The following is a 26007-nucleotide window of genomic DNA, read 5'->3' on the forward strand; positions in this document are numbered from 1 at the left end:
TTCACATGTAACAAAGACCCAAGCTATGTAATGATTTAAAAATTGATCGCGTGAAGAGGAAGGGGGATGGAAAGCTCTGCTCGCTGTTCGGAGACAAACCACTGCTAAAAATCGATTCCAAAAAAGGAAGGACTTTCATTATTAATTTTTGAAGATTGTCTATTATATTAGAGATCTTCCTGGGGAGATTTTCGCTTTTTGCCTTTGCTTACTGGTCGCGGTGATGGTGGACAAGGTGGTATAACGGAAGGTGGTGTTGGTGTATGAGGGGTAGGGATGAAAACAGTTTGATCATCCTTGAGGGCCTTTAAGGTCTTTTTTACGGCCGCTTTCGTTTGCCATGTCAATACCAGCAGAGGTACCAATTGCTTATAAAAAGATTCAATCTGGTCTGGGAAGGCCATCGGACCAAACTTATGCACGATACAGACATAATGCTTCGAAATCGACATCATTTCAACCATCAGATTCAACCCTATAATTTCATTGTACAAAGATTAGTAAAAGTAATATCAAGTTCATTACGCTTTCTGATAGAAGCCATACTGTTGATAACAAAGCCAGGAACAATGACGTTGTTGATAGCTGTGGGATTGGGTTTCAGCATTTGCCAGAGCATGTCTTTCATGAGTCGTGGTACTTTGATATTGGATTCATTAATCCATTTCGTGGACGTGCTTCCACCTTTTAGACCTGCTTCGGCACATCCATACTCAAGATCGCAGTAGCTTATTATCACATCTACTTTATGCCCGGTATCCTTGCGATCAACGGTCTTTGTACCCATGATACTCCTGGTTGCGTTTTTTCTTTCGCTAGAAGAGATACTAGCTTTTTTATCGCTAATATCCAAATATAATAATATGTTAGTTTCTTTTCTTATGTATAACGAATCATCATTACAGTCATATATTACTGGTATTTAATAATACACTCACCTGATGATTGTAAATGCCGATTCATTAAAGCATTTTTCAATAAAAGGAAATATACATCGTACCACGTCAGCCTCGGTTGTTTTTCCATCCATTGGTAGCCATTCGTAATGAAATAAGTCATGGGCTTCCATGACTGCTTTGTGGGCCCAGTAGACCTCTGCTTATCTCTTTAGATGAAAGGCTGCTTGGCTCATGAGTTTTTCAGTCAAGCTCTCGAGATTATACTAGGAGGCTAAATCATATATTGTGAGTTTGATTTATTATATGAATTTGATCCAAAATTATGGATTAGATATTTAAATGAATAAATTAATTTTAAAATGAAAAAGAACTATATTGATAGAAATTAATAAATAAATTAATAAAAATAGAACTACATTTTATTTTTTAAAACAATGATATATCAATATGTTAGTACTAAAAAAGTTTTATTTATTGGTGGATTATATTTTTGAATATAAGAATTTTAATTTTGTCTAATCAAACATAAAAACAAATTTAAATTGAATTTTTAATTTAAAAATAAATAATTACTCTCTTAGATTCCAAAATCATTTATTTTTTTTAGAAATAAAAAGAATATAAACAAAAAATCGAAATCTTTATCATGGTTGTATTGAATGAATTTCTTCCTATTAATCACATTACACTTGGAATTAACTTATATGCTCGATAACATTCTGCTACAATTGACCACTGAGCACCTCCTCTACATCATCTTTCGCCGAGCCCCTAACAATGTCTAACAATTCTCCGAACATTCAATCGATGGCAACTGCAAGCTATGACGTTAACGCAATGTCAACAGTAAGCGATGCGAGCTTTGAAGCATGGAATTATTTATGCAATCAGAATTTGAAGATTTTATAGAAAAAAATGCTATCGAAAAAATTCAAAAAAAAATTAAGAACATTGTTTGAAAATAATCTTTTTCTTTATCTTTCTATGAATAATAACTATTGTATACATATATTCAAAAAAGGTAAACGTGAAGGGTATTTTTGTACTAAAAAAATAAATACAAATTTACTATATGGTATAAAACCTGATATTTATGTTGTAAACATTCTAAACAGTATATTCCAAAACCAAAAAAATAAATAAACAAAGAAAAAAACATAAAAGGTTCATTTAAACCTCAAGAGGTTCAACAAAACATAAATGTTTTACTAGATGAACCTTTAAATAGAAATAAAAACAGAAAAAAAATAAAAACTAAAAAAAAAAAAATGGGATTAAAGATAATATTAGGTAATCCTTCTTCATTTTCATTTGCTAATATTTTACCATACATATATTACAATATAAAAGTTTATTTGGTTTTTATTATTAGGTATATTATGCCATTTTTTATTTTATACCTAAAATTAATAATAACATTTAATAATATTAAGAAATATTTATTAATATTAATGTTTTTGTATCGTTCTAGAAGATTAATCAATAAAAATCTATTATTATAAAATATTTAACTACTTTAAAAATAAGGATTTAGGCACAATAACATGGTTTTGTTAGAATTAGAAGAATATATACCTCATAGATTTGTTTGAAATCCATTAACATAGTCTAGTGTGCCTAAATAAAAAAATATTTAATCATTGTAGTTCATGTAATAACTTTCATATTGGGTGCAATCTATGAATAGCTCATACCAATCCTTCATAGGAATCGAGATATTGTTGCATGTCACTTAGTAACGGTTCAAGTTTTAATGGCTTGTAGCTTCTTGTTTCATGCAACTCATTTTGTGTGAACCGCGCTTGCTAATAATCATTATAGGGGTTCAGGATTAAGGAATGGACAGGGCTATTTTAATGTAATAAGGCTTGTTAGGTTATGGTAATTTGATATATGCAATGCTTAGTCCATCATTTATACTTACTGAAGGTAATCACATTCTTTCGCGAATTCACGCATCACGTCTTTGACTATTATTCCTAATTTTAAGGTCCACTTTTTCTCATCATCAAGTTCTTCAAACATGTCATCGATTTTTTCCTTGTTGCTCAGCAACAAAAGGACTAATGCAGATGATGATTTTGATGTTGCTGCAGCTGATGACGATGGCGATGATGAGTTTGACTGCTGCTTGTATGTCACTTCCAGTTTTTTCTAGCTAATTCTAGCTCCTTTTTTCTATAAAAACGAGGTGTCAAGAGATATGAGTAGTTTACAGAAAATTAAATAATTAAATTATATTACCAGGGTGATATTCATTATTTCTGCCATATTCTCGATGGAGATTAAACTTGAACTATTAAATATACCACATTTAATTGTTTAATATTTATCAATGACTTAATAATAATTTTTTATAAATATATATAATTTTCAGATTTTGAATTTTTTCTAAGATGAATATCAATTTAATATGTAAAACCTATTTACATTTGTTACTATGGAGGAACAATTCTATTTATTTATTGTAGATATAAATCAAAGCGGTTGATAGTTTATAAGGTGTAAGTTGTAAAAAAACTTGCACCGTGACTCTTTATGGTTCTTTCTCTTAGAGAAAAGTTCTTGAATTTTAATAAAAAAATAACATATTTTGTCTTTGAAAAATTCAAAATAACTTTATACTTATATTAATTATATATAATTATCAGTACTATAATGACCTAATTTTTATCTTATAAAATAATTCTACATACTTTTTCCTATAAAATTGAATTTTATTATATAATATGAATTAGATATCAAAAATATAAGATAAATAATAATTATATAGATATTTAATTTTGGTATTTGCCTAAGGTTATAAGTTTTTCCTGATTGCTTTGTCAATAAGTTAGAAGAACGGTTTTTATTTTAAATTTTCAAAATGGTACATTGACCCCCGCTTTTTGCACCTCCGCTTTTTGCAGATCCTCAGGTTTTGCAGCTTTTTTTGGAGGAATCCCACTCATCACTTAGTAAAATTGCAGTTTCCTCACTTTTTGCATTTTGCAGCCCAAAACCAGGACCTGCAATTTCCCGCTAGTGGTTTTCATTCTCCCCAGAGAGCGGCGACACTGAGAATCGAACCACTGATACTTCCTAGTTTTAAAGCTTTATATTTATTACATAAAGGTTTTATCACTGAAAATAATTGGTGATTCTGGATTGTTTGTTCTGGCTTTTCTTGCAGAAATCATCCCAGACTTTTCTGAGCTCATTCTGTATGTTTTGATGTTCTGGGGCATCTAAAATAGCAATTATTTTTTCTAGTATTCTTGTTTTTTCTTGCAAACTATATACTGGTGTAACAGGTTCAGATGAAAGAACAGTCATGCTAGTATCTTCATTGCTGTTGTCAACAACATCATCAGCTACTTTTTCATTAAGAACAGCACTAACAATTTCTTCATTAGAAAGCAGTGGATGAAAAGCTGCAATTTCCTCAGGTGGATCTGCATCAAAAGTGAAATTTGCAAGGTTCTTGGCACCATAAATAAGACTGAGATGATCATCAATCTGGCCAAGTGCAACTTCGTCTGCATTGTCTGACCCACTATCAGTGCTGCTAGTCATGACTGCATCTATTACCCTCGTTTTTATGTAGCAGTTTACAATTGTCAGCACTGGAAAACTTTGCCATGCCTCATGACACCATTGTATTTCTGTCAAAACATCAATACGAAACATATTTCCGTCATTAACAGGCAGGCCTTTTTCCAAGCGCTCCTGAATTCTGCTATATATATGCTCATATTGCAAATTCCTAATACAACAGAGAAAATGGTTACTTTCAAATCTCCACATACATATAAAATAAGCCTATCTAATAATTATAACAACAACGTACTTGAAATGCACCTTGAAGCTGCGGATAATACCAGCATCTAAAGGCTGCATAAGCGATGTTGTATTTGGCGGCAAATATACTAGCTCGAAATTCTTTGGCTCGTAATCGCAAAAATAGCCCGAAAAGTTGTCTAAGAGCAATGCAATTTTTCTTTGCTGATACACCATCGATTTATCCAACATAGTAAGGTACTTCTTGAAGATATCGCGCGTCATCCAAGCATTGGCATTTGCACGGTACTTCGAGATGTCAACCTTTCTCTGCTGTGCCTGTTTTTATATAGAAAATATAATAAGCAGTTGATCATCATCTTTTACTTTATCGTATAGCATACTTTGCTGAAACAGGTTGGGTGCTGTGCCTTGCCAATGAACCAGGGGTGCCACTTATTAGATCCATCAGCATTCGTCGTCAATACAAGTGTCAACCGCGACTTGTCCTGCTTGACCCCTTTAAACAGTCCAGGTGCAATTGTAGACACAGGAGCACTGGAGTAGAAGACAGCTGTCTCGTCCATTTGTAAATGTCCTTTAAGGCATATTTTTCTAGCATTCGTTGGATTTTAGGCAACTTGACTTCTGCGAGTGTGACATCAGCAGAGCTAGCTTCACTACTTATTTTTTGAACCTTGAGGTTATATCGTTTTTGGAAGCGGTTTTGCCAGCCATTGGAGAATGTCAAGTCCTCAGTTGAGATTTGCAGCTTAGTTGCAAAGTTTTCACCAGCTTTCTTAATAATATCCCAATTGATTGGGATCTTCTCATAGAATCTTTGTTCTATCCATGTATATAAAACCTATTCTAGTTCCTATTGTATTATTTTGCTTTCTTATTAGTAAAGTGAATAGCAAGCAGTACTCAATAAGCTTAAACATACGGGAAACTTTGCTCGAGCTTTTTGTCTTTTATTTCTCTTGATGCCGTTTTCTTCTTCATGTTTTCTCTTAGCAATCATTCGTGAAATTGTTGTTGTATTCGGAACACTCTCAAGGTTGTATGTTGTTTTTATCCAGTCGAGTAAGTCCTTGTATGTAAACTTGCGCAGCGCTTTCTCTTTGGCAACGTAGTACTGATACGCTGCTTCACTTATTTCGTCAGTAAGCTTTTCATATTTTCCTTTCGTCATGATGTGTAGTTTGAGTAGTGTGTATAAGACAATTGCAAAAATTCAAGTCTTTTTATATAGATATTGCAATGTGAAAGTAACCTCAACAAAGTACCGATATTCTTTAATTGGTTCACATAATTGACACTTAGTAAGCTAAGCTATACTCAGCCTATGTAACACCCTTATACCTATCCTCACTTTTTGCAGTTCCCTGCTTTTTGCAGTTTTTTTCATGAAAAATCGCTACTGCAAAAGGTGGGGGTCAACTGTATTTGATGAATATAATAGCTCACTAAATAAAGAAGAAGTTTTAAAATATAAAACATTATTACAGGAAGAGATAGATAAATTAATTATAAATGAATAGGGATTTATAAATGAAAATTGGAAGAAAAAACAAAATAATTATAAACATCGAACAGAATTGAAATACATTAAAGAAATAGATGAAATTAAAAAAGAATTATTACAAAAGTTAGGATATACTTCTGTATTTTTCTTTTTAACTAAATTATATACACATAAGGATTATCCTTCACTATATTTTGAAATTGAAGAAGGGTTATATTTAATATATCATCTTATATCAGGTATTATATCTAAAGATATGAAATGAAATATACCATATACATCATTCTATAAATTTTATAAAGAATTTTGGATAACAAATTATGATAGTTTGAATAAATATGTAGATATATGTCTAAAAAATATGTTTTCTAATATTAAACAAGAATTTATTCTGCATTGATAAAAAACCCTGAAATTTTTAAAAATATAACATTACTATTAGATAGTCATGATAGTACTATTGAATATGATAAGCCTGACATTTCTGCACAAAAACGATGGTCATATAATTAAAAACATCAGGTTTAAGAAAACAAGTATTAATAGATATTAATAATTTTATAATAGCAGTTTCTAATAGTCAACTATGTAGAGTTAGTAGTGATGGTGGTATGTTTTTAAACATGAAATTATATACAAAAATGGATAAAAGAGATGTTTTAGCTATTGATGGTGGCTACACATTATTTATTAAACAGTTTGAAGACTTATGTAAAAAGAAATATATATCATTAAGTGATAATAATTTTTTTTATCCTATTAGAAAAAATCCTAATGAAGAATTGAATATACAAGAAAAACATTCTAATAATGTATTTGGAAGTTTCCGGTCAGCTATAGAAAACCAATTTTGTGAATTAGGAAATAAATTTAAACGATTTTCTAATAATAACTCTACATTAAAGATAGATGATTATACATATATTAACTTACAAATAAAAGTAGCATTTTTACTTAAAAATATACAATTATTTACAGATACATTCAATATAATTACACAAGAACACCATAAACTATGGGCTGAAAAAAACTTTGAGTTTCCTACTGATGTAAAACTAATTGATATAGTTTTAAATAATGAGATAAAGCAAATGGAAAAAATTAAAATAATGAGTGAATTACAAAAAGATTTATCAGATTTATCATTAGAAAGTGATAATATGATTATTGATGATAGTAATAATAGTGAAGAATCTAATAATAATATAATTGATAATAATGAAGATATAGATTTCCCTGAATATAAAAATATTAATAGAAAAAAAGAAAGAAAAATAAAAGTGAAAGAAAAATTAATTTAAATTTAATTAGAGAAATTAATAAAAATAATAATTTTTATGAAATTGAAACAGTTATAGAACATAAATGAAGTAAGAATAATGAATATAAATTTCTTGTTAAGTGGAAAGATTATGATGAAACAGATAATTCCTGGGTAAATGAGAAAGATTTTAATGAAAAACAAATATTAAAGGATTATTTTAAAGCCAAAAACATTAAGTATTAGATTAATTATTTTTGTATATATAGATTATTATTATAATGTTTCTAATAATTATATTTAAATTATTAAATGTAGTAGGTTTCATAATTTTGCTACTAAACATAAAGATAAGGATTAATTCTCAATGCATGCTGTCCAGAATTGAGCGACATCAACACCTATTAGGGGTCGCAATTGGACGGGTCGGGTCGGGTCAAGGGTCTGACCTGTTGACCCGCGGGTCAAGAAAACACTGACCCGACCCGACCCATTCAACCTGACGGGTCAAAACTCGGGTTGACGGGTTAGCAATGATTTCAACGATTTCTAACCAAAAGGAAACAAAATGACGAATTTAAGAAGAAAATATATACTAAAAGTAAAATAAATAAGCTCAATAGTTTTATTTATTGATTGGTTTTTTGATAAATCGTCTGTACTAGCATTGGCGTTAACTGGCCAGAACTCAGAAACTTAATGGGCAGATTGGGATGGAGACGGAGAGAATTTGAAGAATATAAAAAAAAAGGGAAGGCAAAAAAGTTAGCAGCAAAAAAATCAGCACTGTATTGCATAGTCAGCGAGACGGGCTAAATAGTGTGTTTTGCAATAAGTGGGCGATGGGCGATCACATTCCTGTGCATTTATAGCGGATGAAACAAAAGAAAAGTTGTCGTGTGTGAGATTGCGGTATTGACAACAAATGCCGTGCTGAATAAAAGTAGTGGTACTGAGTAAGGACAGGGCAGTGACGAAAAAGGACAGGTGTAAAGAAAAGACAAGTGGTGCCAGAGCGGCGACAAAAAAGGACAGGTGTTAAGAAAAGAGAAGTGGTGCCGGAGCAGCGACAAAAAAGGATGCGGTAAAAAAAACAGTGACAAAAAGGCTGCAGATAAGAAAACAGTGGTGCTATATTTGTACCAGGGATGAAGTATTGAACGCAATAACGAAAAGATTGAGCTATGATAATGATTGCTGCCTAACAGTAGTCAAACGTTGTGTTTAGTCACTGTAGACAAGTTGATTCGGACGATCGTAAAATTAAAGGGAAACGTACCTATACCGTCCAGGAGTGTGGAGAAAATGACGTATTTGCTCCAAAAACATCTAGTTACACCGGCATTAAAACGTTTTTGGAAAAATTGTAAAAGAAGCTTTATTTATGCTACATAATAGATCAACTAAAGCTTCAAGTATATGCGTCCAAAGCATGGCCAAACTGGGCATGATGTCTGTATACCCAAAAGCAAAAGATGTACCGTTTTCTAAGTAGTAGTTATATGTTCTATTCTATGCAACGTAAACAGCGATAAAAAAAAGATATAAATATATACGAGTTTTCCATTTTCTTGCAAAGTAATCTTTATTTTCTCAGCTATTCTTTTTTAAAACGTAGCAGCCTTCGTACCTAGCACTTACACCATCATGGAGTTCACCCATTCTGACAGCAATTTGACCTCTATGTCCTTGGATCCCACTGAATCTGAAGCCGGCGACTTTCACGAAACAAACGCAAGCGAGACAGAACACAGTGCAGCAATGGTTAGCCAAAGCAGTACGGCACGCGGTTCGGACGAGCCATGAATTTACAAATACAAGGTTGCAGATGCTACAAAAGACGAGAGGAATCGCATTATCAAGATTACTTGTTCAAGGTGCCAAAAGTCATATGTTGGTTCATCTACTGGTAACATTATCCGTCACCTGCAAAATAGACACAGCATTACGAAGGAGAAGTGCGAGCAAGGCAGCGTGGCAGTTGTTGGGCCAATGGACAGTTTCGCTCGTGGTGGTATGTCTATCCAAGCAACGACCGTTACTCGAGAAGTATGGCGGGAGCAACAAGCACGTTTCATCATCAGCACAAAGTCTGGATACACGATGGTGGAAAATGAAGAATTTCGCAAGTTCATCCAGCTCACTCAGGCAGCACCGTCGTTTGATGTTGTCGCGCCGATTACTGCCAATACCATCAAGAGCGACATCACCCAGTTATATCGAGTCGAGAAGGCGCGCATCATGTCCTATTTGCAAGCGCAACAATGTCTCTCTTTTTCCGTGGACGCCTGGACCTCAGAGTGGGGGTATGATTTCCTTGGTAATACCGCTCATTTCATTGACGAGTACTGGGTGCAGTGGGAGGTTTTAGTCGGTCTCCAGCATCCAGATGAACGCCATTCCGGAGAAGCTCTTGCTGATCATTTCCTAAGAGTGCTCGACGATTTCGACATTACTCATCTCCTGTTTACCATTACCGCCGACAATGCTTCCAACAACCTGTCCATGGCTAAAGAGCTTGAAAGGCGTGCCGAGACAAGAGGGGAGAGTCGTCGCGCATTTCATTTCCAGGCAGCCAAACACCTTATCCCGTGTATCGGTCACGTCGTCAATTTGGTTGCGCAAGTACTGATCAAAGATGGGTTGCGCTCACAGCCGTTGCTCGATAATGTTGTTGAATCAGATATCGCGGCCAATCAAGATATTAGCAACGTGGTGTCCAAGTTACGAGTAGGAATAAAGAAAATCAGGTAGGGTATAAATCACTGGCATAAATGGTCAAGCCCGCTTACACAAATATCAGCTTAAATTTACCATGTTATAAGGATGTCCACTACCAAGTACCGAAAACAATATCGTGAATATTGTTCTATGAAGTATGGCGAGCAGCTCGAGCTACAATTGGATGTGCGCACACGATGGAACTCCACTTATGATATGCTGGTACGGGCGTTGAGGGTGAAGGACGCGTATAATGCAACCTGTGACTTCTTTAGCGAGTTGTCGATATATCGGTTGGATCCCCAAGACGAGCCATACATGAAAAAGGTCATAGCATTGCTGGATAGTCTAAAAATTATGACGGAAGAGCTATCAACATCACAGTAAGTTATTACGGAAAATATAACACGCTGTAATAGCATCACATACAGCAATGTATTAAGCAACATGGTCCATCAATAGTTACCCGTCTATCAACAAAGTAATCTTCGCATACAACGTGCTCATTGACGATCTCGAAGACTTCCAAGACGACACATCAAATCCGCAAATCCTGTGTGACGCAGCAAGACAGGCCCAAGCAAAGCTTGAAATGTATTATGCAAGAACCGATTCGTCCACTGTATATGCCGTCGCCACAGCAATGAACCCGTGCCTGAAGTATGCTTACTGGGATGAATGGGAATGGGAGCCAGAATTTAAAGAGACAGCTAGAATGAGTGTCGAAGCAGAATGGAGCACGTTCAAGGCTGTGAGTGGCACCACTGACCGTGAGGCTGGAGCACTGTCACCTGAGGAGATACGTCGCAATCGCTACCGTCCCAAGAGGCAAAGATTCCAAGATGAGTTGACAGCATATGTAAGCGAGCCACAGACAGCACTTGCCAAAGGTGACGATAATAGACGACTGGTAAGCTACGAATTGGAGTACTGGCAACGCACAAGCACAACGTACGTGCAGTTAGCAAAAATGGCACGCAAGTTTCTCGCTATCCCTGCAACGTCAACATCTTGCGAGCACTTGTTTTCGGATGTCAAAGGATTCGTGCCATCTGAACGAAACAGATTATTGCCGGAAGCATTACAAGAAAGCGTTTTGGTAAAGGCTTGGTCAAAAATAACAACCGACTAAAAAAATTTCTACCACCTTTATCCCTTTTTTTTTTCTCACTTTCCGATCTTTGTCGTTCCTATTTGATTTGTCTCTTTTTCACTCCTCTTTCCTTTCGTTCATTTTTTTTGCTCCTATTGCTAAACTGCTCACTTACTTTTTACACTTCTTCCTGTTTCCTTTTTTAACGGCCTTCCCTATTTTGTTCTTCCTTTTACTCTAAAGTCTAAGTTATCTTGGTCTTCAGGTATCCTTATTTATTAAATCCTATATACTTTGCACCGTTAGGCCTTAGCGCTTCCCCTTATCTTCATACTTTGCCCTTCATATAAAGTTATTATAAAATAAACAGTATTCGCATATGTCATCATAATATTCTTTTTTCCCTTTCGTATATCTTGCTATACATTTGAATAAAGGAACCGTTGGATAACTAGTACTGTCCCAAATCTAAACTATATACACTCGGGTCACAACGGGTCAACGGGTCGGGTCAAGGGTTGGACGGGTCGACCCGTGGGTCAGAAAAGCAGCAACCCGACCCGTTAACCCGTCCTTGACCCGTGGGTCGGTTTTGACCCGCGGGTCAGATTGCGACCCCTAATTTTAATGCAGTCTAGTAACCCTAGATGACTAATTAGCTGAAATATGTCAGGATAGCCAAACTAATTTTTATTGAAATAATTCATGCACGAATGTCTTGGCATGCATACATTTAAATTTTTGAAAAAAAATAAAAATTGAATTTTTTTTTTAATATAAAAATAACACCACAGAATATAAAGCAAAATATATATGTTATATTTTTTAGCACTCCAACAAAACTACCCCAACGAAAACACAACATGGACCAAATGAACCTCCTCACATTTATTGCCATTATGGCTGAATTTATTCCTATTTTAGGAATAACATTGACGCTCTTAATAGAAAGAGCAAAGCATCTTGCTGAACATCATCAAGATGTTAGTGAAAAAACAATTGCTGACCAACTGAGGGTCGAACTCGAAAAGGACCTCAAAAAGGCTAACATAACAAAGGAAGTAAGGGACGAGAACCGTACTGCAATAATGGGATGGATTAGGGCTTTTGCAAAATTCCTCAAATCCTCAAATCCTCAATTTTCCGATGCAATGTTAGAGGGTAACACCTCTGGTGCAGATTCCTTGCAGGGTGGCAAAGAATTCCGATTCCAAAACACTAAAGGGCTGTTCACATATATTTGTAAGGACTTCCATTTAACAAAAGAACAAATCATGGAATGGTTTATAAAACATGAACGTATTGGTTATCGAATTGAAAAGGCAATTGCATGTGATGAAATTGCACCAGAAACTGGTGAGAAACATGTTCATATATGGATACAAATGAATGAGCGGTTCGACACAAAAACAGCACGTAAATTCTTTACTATCGATGGTTTTACTCCAAATATTAAACCAGGTGGTAATCCACAAAAGTCCATTAGCTACTGTATGAAAGGAAAAGATTATATTTGTTATAATATGGATCCAAATTATGAAGTTAAGACCAGAAAAATGCACCAACAGTTACTTGGATATCAATTAATTACGAAGCAGCTTAATATGCGGAAGGCTACCGAAATATATCCAGAATTGCTATGGAAATATGATACTGTAAAATCAAATTTAAATCTTTACTTTCATGATGCAGATATGGAAAATAACCCTGGAAGTAAATTACATATGTGGTCTATGTTTGGGATTGAAACAATGTTTGGTGGTAAAAATAAGATACCACAATACTGGATTGTAGGTCCATCAAATGTAGGTAAGACATATAACATTGATGTATTAGAACAAGGTGGCCATCGAGCATATCTAATGAATAAAGAAAATGATTGGTTAGATTATAAGGATGATGATTATGATTTTATGTATAATGAAGAAACAGGTTCTGATTTCAAATTAACATTTTTAAACCAAATGTTAGAAGGAACACGGTTAAAACTTAATGGCAAATTCACAAAGTCAATAACTAAAAAGAAAAATATGCCAATAATACTGAATAGTAACTATATGCCGCACATGTTATACAAAAACAAATCAGTATATGAGTTAGAGCCAACGCTCAATCGTTTATATATTATCTATGTTGATAAGAACCGTAAAGGTCATATAATATGGAATCCATACACAATGAAGGTGAAGGATTATGAAAATAAATTCATGTCTTATGAAAACATAGATATGTATGAGGACTTATACAAAGGTGAATTCGAAAACGAATACCAAGATCAGCATACATTTATCTGTTATGCACATAATAGTGGTCAGGATGATATTAAAAAATATACACCGATGGATAAAACAGTAGAGGAACTACAAGAATTAGCTGACACAGAAGAATATATGAAGGAACAAGAAGAAAAACATAATAGTAATAATACACAGAACAATAAACAACATAATCCGCCTCAACAAAATAATAGAGGATGGTCAACTATAAAGGTACCATCATCAGTAGATTGTAGGCATTGGGAAGATGTCTTTAATGATATAAAATGTGATGATGTTGTAAATGATACTACTGATTGGGAAAACCCACCAGAAGATATAGAGAAACATAAATACATAGATGTAAGTACATCTGAATCAGAGAAAAGCAGTGATTGCAACATACCAAATAATATACCAAAACGTAAAAAGAAAAAAAGACACATTAAAATAAACGGAGAAACAAGCAAATAGTAGAAGAAATACAGCCAAAAGAATATTTTAAAAAGCATAAGGATATAAAAAGGCTATAATAGATGATATAGATATAACAAAAGAAACTGACGTCAAAAATAAATCAACAGATACTAATATAAGTACAAGTATAACTAATGAATGCATAAAACATAAATATAATTGGGCAAATAAACGAAAGGTTGATGCGGTCAGTTTCAATATGAGATTTTTTAATAAGCAAATAAGTAAGAAATTAATTTAGAGCTGAATACCATGTGTGGCCATATATTCATGTAGCATTTCCCGGGAATTAAACTTATCAACTGTTAACCAACTATTATCCTTTACACTATATCCAACCTACTTAACCTCAAATATGTACTTATTATCAGTATACACATGTCCTACAATCTTCTCAATTTCATATGAATTACTATGTTCTATATTTCTCTGTTCTCTTTGATTTTTTCTCTTGCGTTTAGATGTATTATTTTCAGTTTCGTCCTCACTATCTATAGCCATATCTATTGATTGATTAATGTTAAGCTGTAGAAATTTCTGCTGCATATCAACCATTTCGTTATATTCAGTATTTACTTTTTGCTCATTTGTAAATACTAAGTCAAGTTTGTTTTTCTTACTTGGGAATTCAAAATCTTTTCCATACCATAATTTATGATGTGGTTGTACCTCTATATTATACTTATTTACAAATCGCCATATATTAGTAAGAATACAAGCAACACGAAACTGAATATTATAATATCTTATATCGGTTATTTGCAATGCTGCACGATTATTATTAAACCGTTCAAATTTAGAGCCTAACATAGAGAACTGTGCTTCTATTGCTGAACGAAATGATCCAAACTTATTATTAAAGTATGTCTCATTGATTGTTAACTTTTGTCCTAGTTCTTTTCTTATGGATGTAAAAAATTACGGTCATAAAAACTATATTTAGCATCTGTCGCATTATCTTTAAACTTTTGTATAAATAAGTTATATCCACCATCCATTCCTAAACAATCTGCCTCACTTATTTTTTTATATAGTTTCATATTAATAAACATAGTACCATCATTTCCGATAGCACATTTTTCAGATACTGAAACATGTGTAATTATTTCATTCATATCCTGTATAACTTGTGTACGTACAGCTGGCCCTTTTAATTTATATGAATATAACTGTGAATGTGACTCATTTGGTTTATAATACTTTATTTTACTATCATGTCCATCAATAAATAGTGTAACATTCTTAAAACCATCTGGATTGTTTATTATTGCTGATAGAATGCGAATATGTAGTGATGAGAACATACTATCTAAATCTTGTTTTACCTTTTTATTCAATTCATTATAGTTAGTAATCCAGAACTGCTTATACAAATCATAAAATATTGCATATAGCATAACAGTATGCATATCCTTTCCTGATACACCTGATACTATATGATATAATAATGCAAGTCCTTTTTCAATCTCGCGGTATGGCCCTGGATATTCAATATTTCCATATAAAACTGTAAGAAAATAAAATACAGGTATAAATCCAAATCTATGAAGTAATACATCCTTTATATCATTTATTGTATTATTCTTCATATCTTTAATAGCTGTTCTATGATTAAATCTATGTTGCATTTCAGGCCAAGATTTATCAAAAAAAGTCCATTTATTATCAATCAAATTTTTAATTTCAATATCGAGTTGTTCAGTATGTTGTGTTGTATTCATTTTTATTTGTTGTTATGTACTTTAAACAATCGCTCTTTTTTTTCTCGTGGGAGGCTACCAATATAAATAAAAAATTCAATTTTTATTATTTTTATTATAAATCAATAATTATTTCGGCCACTGATGGTTATACCGGTCATAGTAATTTTATTATCTATATTACAGCTAGTAGATTATAATTGGTTAGACAACTAATAGTAGGACGCCGATTTTAAAAATTCAAGGGACCGGTTAAGGTTATAATGATTATGCTCCGATTTATTGGTACTAATTGGACGAATAGCCACACTAAGTTAGTGTAACCAAAATAATTTTCATAAAATTAAATTATGTATGTCTTAGCATGCATATATTTAAAATTTTGAAAAATAAAAATTGAATTTTTTTTATTATATAAAAATAACACCTCATAATATCAAATATGAACAACACAATCACATTCAACAATGACAAAATTGTCCTTGATACTAATAAATTAAGTATATTTTTAAATAATAATAATATAAACATTAAAGGATTTGCTGAAGAAACAATTTATAGAAAATATGATATAAATTATAATATCAAAAAGAGTAAATCATTAATAAAATGTAAAGCATCAAAAAAACAAAAAGAGATATCTAAAAATAATTTAAATAAAACGAATAATGAAAGAGATATTATTTCTATTAAAAAAAGTAAAGAGAATACATTAAAGGAAAATATAAAACTAAAGGAAAAATTACATAAATATGAGAAATACTATGAAAATCCTAATACATTACCTCCAAAAGAAATAGTTGCCGAAAATTCAAATTCTCAGCAATTTGAAATTCCTCATATTTCAAATTCTTAGGAATCTGAAATTCCTTATATTTCAAATACACAGACAAAAGAAACATATGTTGAAAATTCAAACTCTCAGCAATCCTCAAATCCTCATTTTTCCGAAGCAATGTTAGAAAATAACACTTCCAGTGCGGCTACCTCACAGGGTAATTCTGATAACGATGAATGTGATTCAGGTGAGGGTGAATATATGTGTATGATTGCATGTAAGCCCTGTATGGATAAATTAAATGATACTTATGATTGTAGTTTTATTGATGAACTTATTTTAAAACTTGAAAAGGAAAAATATAAGTATAAAAGGTTTTTCAATACATACTTTAGATATTATATTGATTTAATAAAAGCAAAAGAAGCAAACAGGGATGATATTCTGCAAATGTGTCAAGAGCAAATGCAGAAACGAATCATTGAATATAGTCAGATATATGCAGATGAAAATGGAAGTGAAGATGAAGATAGTGATGATTCTGATTAAAATTATATCGGCCATTAATGGCTATACTAGTTAGGACAGGCTTATTAACTACAACAAAATCAATAAACAACTAACAGCTAGACAACTAATAGCAGGACTTCCTTCCACGGACTCGTCACTGAGGAGTGATTCTCTTTCTACATGCTTCCCTTGTTGATGTGTTGAGATGGACCCAGAATCACGGAATTCGCGTGCCCAGTAGTGGATGGCCTTTGCCCTGTACTCTTTTGATGGGGTGGTCCAGATATCGACAGCAGCTCTTTGAGAACTATCAATACTTTTCAATCCCTGTGACCGATAGTGATAGTACTGGTATACAGCTTGTGTTTTTGCCATTTGAAAAGCACCCATAGTATTGAGCGTGCTTCCTTTGTTCGCTACCGGCTTTATAAGTGCTGTTAAAGATGCTAAAAGCTGTGAGAGTTGCTCCTCACTATCAATAATGGCGACGCTGTGGTTTTTGTGGAGAGCTTTAGAAGAGTTCTCTGAATGTATACACGGCGTTTGCGTCACCTTCATGAAATAACTATCGACCTTTTTGCAACCTTCTGCAGCAGCTCTTGCTTCTTGTTCGTCTCTGCCAGTTAGTCGTACGGGAGTCTTTGTTATATACTACACGCATGGATTTATCTGCATCATCTTTCTAAGCCAGCAATAGTTTTGCAGCCTATTGAGCATCATTAAGAAATAATAAACTTTAAAGTTAATATCATAAAAAGATATTTCATTATGTAATTATTAATTATTTTATAATTTCTAATTACTATTAAATCTTTAATTACAAAAAAAAAAGTTATTTCTCATACATGTTTTATCTATAAAGAATTTATCCTTAGAAGATACATCTTTGTAAATTCTGCCAAGACAAAAACTAAAGCTTTTTATGGAGAATTTAGAACCTTTTTCTCTAGAGAAAAAGAACCACAAAAAGAGTCACTTAGTAAGTTAAGAACTTACGAGTTTTTTTGAGGTTCAACAATGCTCGTTGTAATATGTTGTGCGTCAGGTCAAGGAGTTCCCAATCGTTGATATTATCGTCGTCGTTGTTGTCACTTAGTTCAGATCCTGCATCGACATCTGTAATAGTCACTGGACTTTCCGAAGCTATGAATCTTCCATATTCATCGTATCGTTTTCTCTTTGCGTTCTCTCTAGCGCTCTTCTGGCGCTTCCTAAGTGGCGGCATCTGGTAGAAGGAACAGGGTGTGGCCACATCTCAGCTCTTGTGAATAACAGTGTAAGGCATTAGATACTAACCAAATTAGGAAATTTCACGTGAGTATTATTTACCTAATATGCATGAGTGTGTTTCAATTTTCCCCTTCGCCTGCAAAATTTTCCTAACCAGCAGACTTTGATGACTATCCTCTCCTTCCCAGAACATTATTTTAAGAAGTTAGCCAAATAGAAATAGACTAAAGATGCTTAAGAAACAATTGATTTGGTTGCTTTTATGGTAAATTTGTTTTTGGGGGTGCTGATAGCTTTCAATTTTGGGGAAAATTTTGGCGGTTATAGATGAAATACACATAGCTTAAATAAGACAATGGTGTGTATAATAGAGAAGAGGTGGTTGGAGTGGAACAAACAAGACCAGGAACACTATTTAATGCCTTGAATAGAAATCTGAGTATATTTGACCGTTGCCAAGCGACCAATAATAGCAGAATTTGTGAAGGAAAAAGGTCAATACATCGTAGCAACCATGACTTTCAGTTTTGACAGCAAGAATTCTGGTCAACAACAAGGTTTTTGAGTTCCTTCCACCATCACTTATCAGTTTTTCGCTACCTCTTTATTAACAGTATATAGCAGTAGCGCAATCAGTAGCTCAAGGAAATCGTTTCAGTAGACTAGACTGTTTCAAAATCAATATGTATCGATAACTAAATTATTTTTATAATGAATCACAAAACGGATTGTGTACAAACTCAATGATCTGCTTTAAACAGTGACGGAAGAAAATAAAAGAACAGTGGCAGTATCTTTCTAATAATAACAGGATACATTGCTTGGTTATGTATTATGATCCATAGCCTGCTACATCTTTCCTTCAACCAAACTACCGAATAGTCATTACAGGTGTACGTAATCCTATATATTTCTTAGATAAGGCACATATGATTTTGTATGTTGCTCCACCATATTTTCTAATTCTTCATCTCTCCCGTAAATAAGCTCCCTTTATCCTGTATACTTGTCTGTTACAATCGCATCTCTAGTTTATCCAGTCTAAAATAAAAATATTGCCAGAAAAAAATGTCATTGATACATTAGCTTCCACAAAAGAGTTGCATCATTTGTAAGCTCGATAAAGTACATACAAGATTACCATGATGAACACACTAGTTGATAAATCTATCCCTGCTGGGGGGTAATCCTTAAGTATAAAATCTTATAAGGTTTTATTGGTTAAGGATATATTATTGTTTAAACATATTTATGAAAAAATTAAAAATTAGATTATAATTTTTTTAAAACTTTTTTTTAATTCTTTAAAGGGTTTATATTTTGTATAAACTTTTTTAAACTGTTTAAACTTCAATATTCTTAATGTTTAATCTTTAATTTAAAAAGTAGCGGAGTGGTAGTGAGCATACCCTCCTCTAGCCAAGGAAAACTTGGACGAAGGCTAGCTTGACAGAATAATAAAATATCATAAATTTGTTATTTATAACAAAATGTATAGATATTGTTTGTTCTCCCTAGAATGCCATGACGACAGCTGGGGTTATTTGCAAGCAACGGAAAGAATACCCCAGATCAGGCGTGAATTTAATGCAACACATCCTCAGGTAGCTCGAATCAGGCGCGAATTTAATGCAACACATCCTCAAACTATCACTCAATCCATTGTCTACTTGGAATATATCCACAAGGACTCATCCCTGCCCTATATACATAGCACACGGCCACTAACATCGCAAGCAACGGAAAGAAGACCCCGGATCAGGCGCGAATTTAATGCAACACATCCTCGAACTATCACTCAATCCATTGGTTACTCGGGATTTATCAGAGTGGCAAACTCCTGCCCTTGCTGTCGTCGACAAAAAGAAGGAAACGAACTTTTTCTCAGCCAGCTGAGAATATACTGTCACGAGTTAGATTATTGAAATCCAGACTAAAAGTTATTTGCCATCCACTCATATTTTGAATCGTGGCAACTACTCTTGGCGAAAGTAAGGTGTGCTTTTTATCGATTCATCGTTGCCTTTAACATAATGTATAATAAAAACAACAACAATAATACTGGGGTTATTAAAATTACTATACACATCTCCATCTTTATTGATATATATTATAGAAGTATACTATTTTTGAAGTGGCATTGTATAACAAACAATACACTTATACCTGGTGTATGAAAATTATATCATATTATTTGCTTGATTCAATTTCAATCATTATTATGGAACCAAATAAATGTGCTACATTTATAAATGTAAATTTTATATAAGATGAGTTGTAAATTGATTGTCATTATATAAAAAACAAGAAGCAGGATAAGTATGAAAGGTATATAATGACAACCTAATGTTTGTTACACTAAATATGGCATTGATGTAATATTGAAGAATCAATGGTGCTTTTCATAGATTGTGAGTCATTGCACCAACAGCAACATTATTAATTCATGTGGTGGGGAAGGGAGAAGTGGTTTCATATACACTCACTATCATGTACATGTGTACAGCACTCCTTTTGATTTTCAGCCCACAAATAAGTGAATATGTTTGTGAAATATCATTACATGTGTGTGTGTCTGTGTGTGTAAATAGTAGACCTTTGAGAGTATTCATGGTATTAGGCATGCCAATAATGTATAATAATTCGATTCAACAGAAGGTAAACTAGTAAAAGACTGCGGTACCTATAATACTATATGACAAGAATTGAACAGTGAAGTCAAATGCAGATTAGGAATTTCCTCGCCCTCTCGAATCAAGCGAGTCTGGAGAACTTCAATGGTGGTATGCACACGAACATCAGCAAATGGTTCTGACGGTCTCAAGAAATCTTATAAGTACTTTCTTTCGACCTAGAATGCATACTATCCAGATTATACGGCCGTTGCCATAGTGATGACCATCATTATCTAATATTTTTTCATCTTCTACATGAACATTGTTATATTAAGGACTTCGCTATACATTATTACTAGTGGGCATAGTTTACCAAGTATGTAGTAACAGCTACTGGTGTGTTTCTGAGCAACAGAAGACATTGCGTGACCCAGTTACTGTGCATTTAAGCTCTTTCTGGTATTCAAAGTCATCACCATGCCATCAGACACAGCATCCAGCATTAGAGCAAACAATGACAAATGCGATCAAGGTGTGTTTAGAAGGAAGGGGATTAATTGGAACAAACAACAACAGCGTTACTAACGATATCAATTATTTATTTAGAAATCTGAGCATATTTGACTATTGCCAAGCAACCATCTATCGCAAAATTTGTCAACAAAAATTACAAACTCATGAAAGCCAATACACCAACAGATGTTGATGTCGCTCAATTCTAGACAGCATGCATCGAAAATATGGCAAAAATAATGAATATCACCCTGGTAATATAATTTAATTATTTAATTCTCTGTAAACTGCTCATATCTCTTGACACCTCGTTTTTATAGAGAAAAGGAGCTAGAATTAGCTGGAAAAAACTGGAAGCGACATACAAGCAGCAGTCAAACTCATCATCGCCATCGTCATCAGCTGCAGCAACATCAAAATCATCATCTGCATTAGTCCTTTTGTCGCTAAGCAACAAGGAAAAAATCGATGACATATTTGAAGAACTTGATGATGAAAAAAAGTGGACCTTGAAATCAGGAACAATAGTCGAAGACGTGATGCGTGAATTCGCGAAAGAATGTGATTACCTTCAGTAAGTATAAATGATGGACTAAGCATTGCATATATCAAATTACCATAACCTAACAAGCCTTATTACATTAAAATAGCCCTGTCCATTCCTTAATCCTGAACCCCTATGATGATTGTGGGCAAGCACAGTTCACACAAAACGAGTTGCACGAAACAAGAAGCTACAAACCATTAAAACTTGAACCGTTACCAAGTGACATGCAACAATATCTCGATTCCTATGAAGGATTGGTATGAGCTATTCATAGATTGCACCCAATATGAAAGTTATTACATAAACTACAATAATTAAATATTTTTTTTATTTAGGCGCACTAGACTATGTTAATGGATTTCAAACAAATCTATGAGGTATATATTCTTCTAATTCTAACAAAATTATGTTATCTTGCCTAAATCCTTATTTTTAAAGTAGTTAAATATTTTATAATAATAGATTTTTATTGATTAATCCTCTAGAAAGATACAAAAACATTAATGTTAATAAATATTTCTTAATATTCTTAAATGTTATTATTAATTTTAGGTATAAAATTAAAAAATGGCATAATATACCTAATAATAAAACCAAATAAACTTTTATATCGTAATATATTTATAGTAAAATATTAGTAAATAAAAATGAAGAAGGATTACCTAATATTATCTTTAATCCCATTTTTTTCTTTATAGTTTTTATTTTTCTTCTATTTTTATTTCTATTTAAAGGTTCATCTGGCAAAACATTTATGTTTTGTTGAACCTCTTGAGGTTTAAATGAACCTTTTATATTTTTTTTTTGTTTTTTTGTTTTTTTGGTTTTGGAATATGCTGTTTAGAATGTTTACAACATAAATATCAGGTTTTATACCATATAGTAAATTTGTATTTATTTTTTTAGTACAAAAATACCCTTCACGTTTACCTTTTTTGAATATATATGTACAATAGCTATTATTCATAGAAAGATAAAGAAAAAGATTATTTTCAAACAATGTTTTTATTTTGTTCTTAATTTTTTTTGAATTTTTTCGATAACATTTTTTTCTATAAAATCTTCAAATTCTGATTGCATAAATAATTCCATTTCATTATATAAGTTAATTCTAAGTGTAATGTGATTAATAGGAAGAAATTCATTCAATACAACCATGATAAAGATTTGGATTTTTTGTTTATATTCTTTTTATTTCTAAAAAAAATAAATGATTTTGAAATCTGAAAGAGTAATTATTTATTTTTAAATTAAAAATTCAATTTAAATTTGTTTTTATGTTTGATTAGACAAAATCAAAATTCTTATATTCAAAAATATAATCCACCAATAAATAAAACTTTTTTAGTACTAACATATTGATATATCATTGTTTAAAAAATAAAATGTAGTTCTATTTTTATTAATTTATTTATTAATTTCTATTAATATAGTTCTTTTTCATTTTAAAATTAATTTATTCATTTAAATATCTAATCCATAATTTTGGATCAAATTCATATAATAAATCAAACTCACAATATGTGATTTAGCCTCCTAGTATGATCTTGAGAGCTTGACTGAAAAACTCATGAGCCAAGCAGCCTTTCATCTAAAGAGACAAGTAGAGGTCTACTGGGCCCACAAAGCAGTCATGGAAGCCCTTGACTTATTTCATTACGAATGGCTACCAATGGATGAAAAAACAACCAAGGCTGACGTGGTACGACGTGTATTTTCTTTCATTGAAAAATGCTTCAATGAATCGGCATTTACAATCATCAGGTGAGTGTATTATTAAATACCAGTAATATATGACTGTAATGATGATTAGTTATACATAAGAAAAGAAACTAACATATTATTATATTTGGATATTAGCGGTAAAAAAGCTAGTATCTCTTCTAGCGAAAGAAAAAACGCAACCAGGAGTATCATGGGTACAAAGACCGTTGATCGCAAGGATACCGGGCATAAAGTAGATGTGATAATAAGCTACTGCGATCTTGAGTATGGATGTGCCGAAGCAGGTCTAAAAGGTGGAAGCACGTCCACGAAATGGATTAATGAATCCAATATCAAAGTACCACGACTCATGAAAGACATGCTCTGGCAAATGCTGAAACCCAATCCCACAGCCATCAACAACGTCATTGTTCCTGGCTTTGTTATCAACAGTATGGCTTCTATCAGAAAGCGTAATGAACCTGATATTACTTTTACTAATCTTTGTACAATGAAATTATAGGGTTGAATCTGATGGTTGAAATGATGTCGATTTCGAAGCATTATGTCTGTATCGTGCATAAGTTTGGTCCGATGGCCTTCCCAGACCAGATTGAATCTTTTTATAAGCAATTGGTACCTCTGCTGGTATTGACATGGCAAACGAAAGCGGCCGTAAAAAAGACCTTAAAGGCCCTCAAGGATGATCAAACTGTTTTCATCCCTACCCCTCATACACCAACACCACCTTCCGTTATACCACCTTGTCCACCATCACCGCGACCAGTAAGCAAAGGCAAAAAGCGAAAATCTCCCGAGGAAGATGATGACTAATAACACCAATTTTATATATACCAATATCTTCCATATCAAGCTCTAGGATATATACCACATTCTTCATTGCCACAAAAAGCGTCATCATATCGAAATGCGTTTCATTTACCTCCTCCACTCCGCCACATGTAAAAATCAAAAGCATAGTATTGTATTAACGTACAACTAAACAGTAACAGAAAAGCATAACAGTATCTTGTTATTGTTCTCGACTGCATAAGTTTATCATATTTACATATTTCACAATTAGTTGAGTGAAAGGTTGTAGTTACTTGGTGGCAGGATATCTGCCCTAGATTCTACCTCATGCTAGTTTTTATGTTAGTTATGGACAATGTCGATTTGTAGTTGATTCTGACAAATACCTTTAGTGAGTTACACACATTTCTTGTCAATGGCATGGGAGAACGTATATCATTCTTTACCTCCATCAAAATCTGTATTGACAATATATTATGGGCGTGCTTCTACAGCTTCTTCATCATCCATAATCGCCTCTTCTTCGGCGACAACATATATCATTGCCATTGGAATACGGAAGTTGATCATACAACACGTCTCCCACTGAAGTTTCGGTGTCATTCTCCTAATGTGGAGTATAGGTAGTTGCATACATGATGGAAATTTGTCTTGACGAAAGAAGCTGAACAAGTAGGGCCCTGTCTGTATATATATCTTTTACTATGCCCTTTATCTCAAAAGACAATGGTTTGCTTGGAAAAGCTTGGTACGAATTTCTTCGTGTACAGTGTTCTTATTCTAGAAGTATAAGGTAAAGAGGTTTGGTTAAAGCATTTATCGCAAAGCTATAAGTATCTACACGCCAAGTTATAATTCGCTCATCAGACCTGTGATGGAGACATCGAAGTATATACGCTCCCACCCTCCCAAGTCCCATTTGGCCAGTCGCTTTGAAGATCTAGGATAGTAGAGATAGAGATTACCGTTCTCTTTTGTTCCTTTTTTTTCAGTCAGTCGCTCAATAAAACACCGAATAAGAAAATCACAGCATGTATGCTTCTATGTCAGAATCGACGGTCTCCTCGAATTGAGCAGAGATTCATCGACCGTCAATTTTATATTCAATGTAAAGGAAATACTGTAGCTAATATCTCTTTTTGAAAGACATTTATTACAGTATTCGTTTTCTTTTTCTCTAGCTTTTACCACCGGTACACTAGCTTTTGTTGTTGCCAGATAATGTCATATCAACAGCCTTTTTCAGTTATAAACTCAATATACAACGAAACTGATAAATATGGTAAATAACGACAATTATCTATACACAAGAATATCGATACATATGCATTTTCAATAAGAATTTTCGTTTCAACATAGTGGAAAGAATCAGAGCCGTGTCCTCATCCTGCGAAAGAAAAATGAACGAAAGGATACCGGATACAAGGTGAATATAATTATATTTTATCTTGATGTTGAATACGGATGTGCTGAGGCAAGGCTTACATAAAGGTGGAAGCACACCATCGAAGGGCTTGAACGAAACGGATCTCAAGAATGTAAAGCCGACGAGATGAATACTGCGTGCTGTTATATTATCAGCTAATGAAAGCTGGTCTCACAGC

The 26007-nt window shown here is 33.2% G+C and overlaps 2 protein-coding genes across 2 annotated transcripts; one reads left to right on the forward strand and one right to left on the reverse strand.

Moving 5' to 3' along the window:
* Positions 1-167: 167 nt before the first annotated feature.
* BDB00DRAFT_878724 (uncharacterized protein) lies at positions 168-787 on the reverse strand (the record flags this gene model as incomplete). Its single annotated transcript, XM_053127772.1, has 2 exons — positions 168-475; positions 547-787. 2 exons carry the CDS (start codon positions 785-787, stop codon positions 168-170), a joined length of 549 nt encoding a protein of 182 aa, XP_052973541.1.
* A 21224-nt stretch (positions 788-22011) lies between these two features.
* Positions 22012-24424, forward strand: BDB00DRAFT_774768 (uncharacterized protein; the record flags this gene model as incomplete). The annotated part of the gene is made up of 4 exons (XM_053120179.1): positions 22012-22143; positions 23439-23650; positions 23747-24042; positions 24114-24424. Coding segments are annotated over 4 exons (951 nt in total), but the record flags the coding sequence as incomplete, so codon positions are not given.
* Between the last annotated feature and the right edge of the window lie 1583 nt (positions 24425-26007).

Source organism: Zychaea mexicana, assembly GCF_025766255.1.
Source record: "Zychaea mexicana strain RSA 1403 chromosome Unknown BDB00scaffold_146, whole genome shotgun sequence".
NCBI classification, from domain to species: domain Eukaryota; kingdom Fungi; phylum Mucoromycota; class Mucoromycetes; order Mucorales; family Lichtheimiaceae; genus Zychaea; species Zychaea mexicana.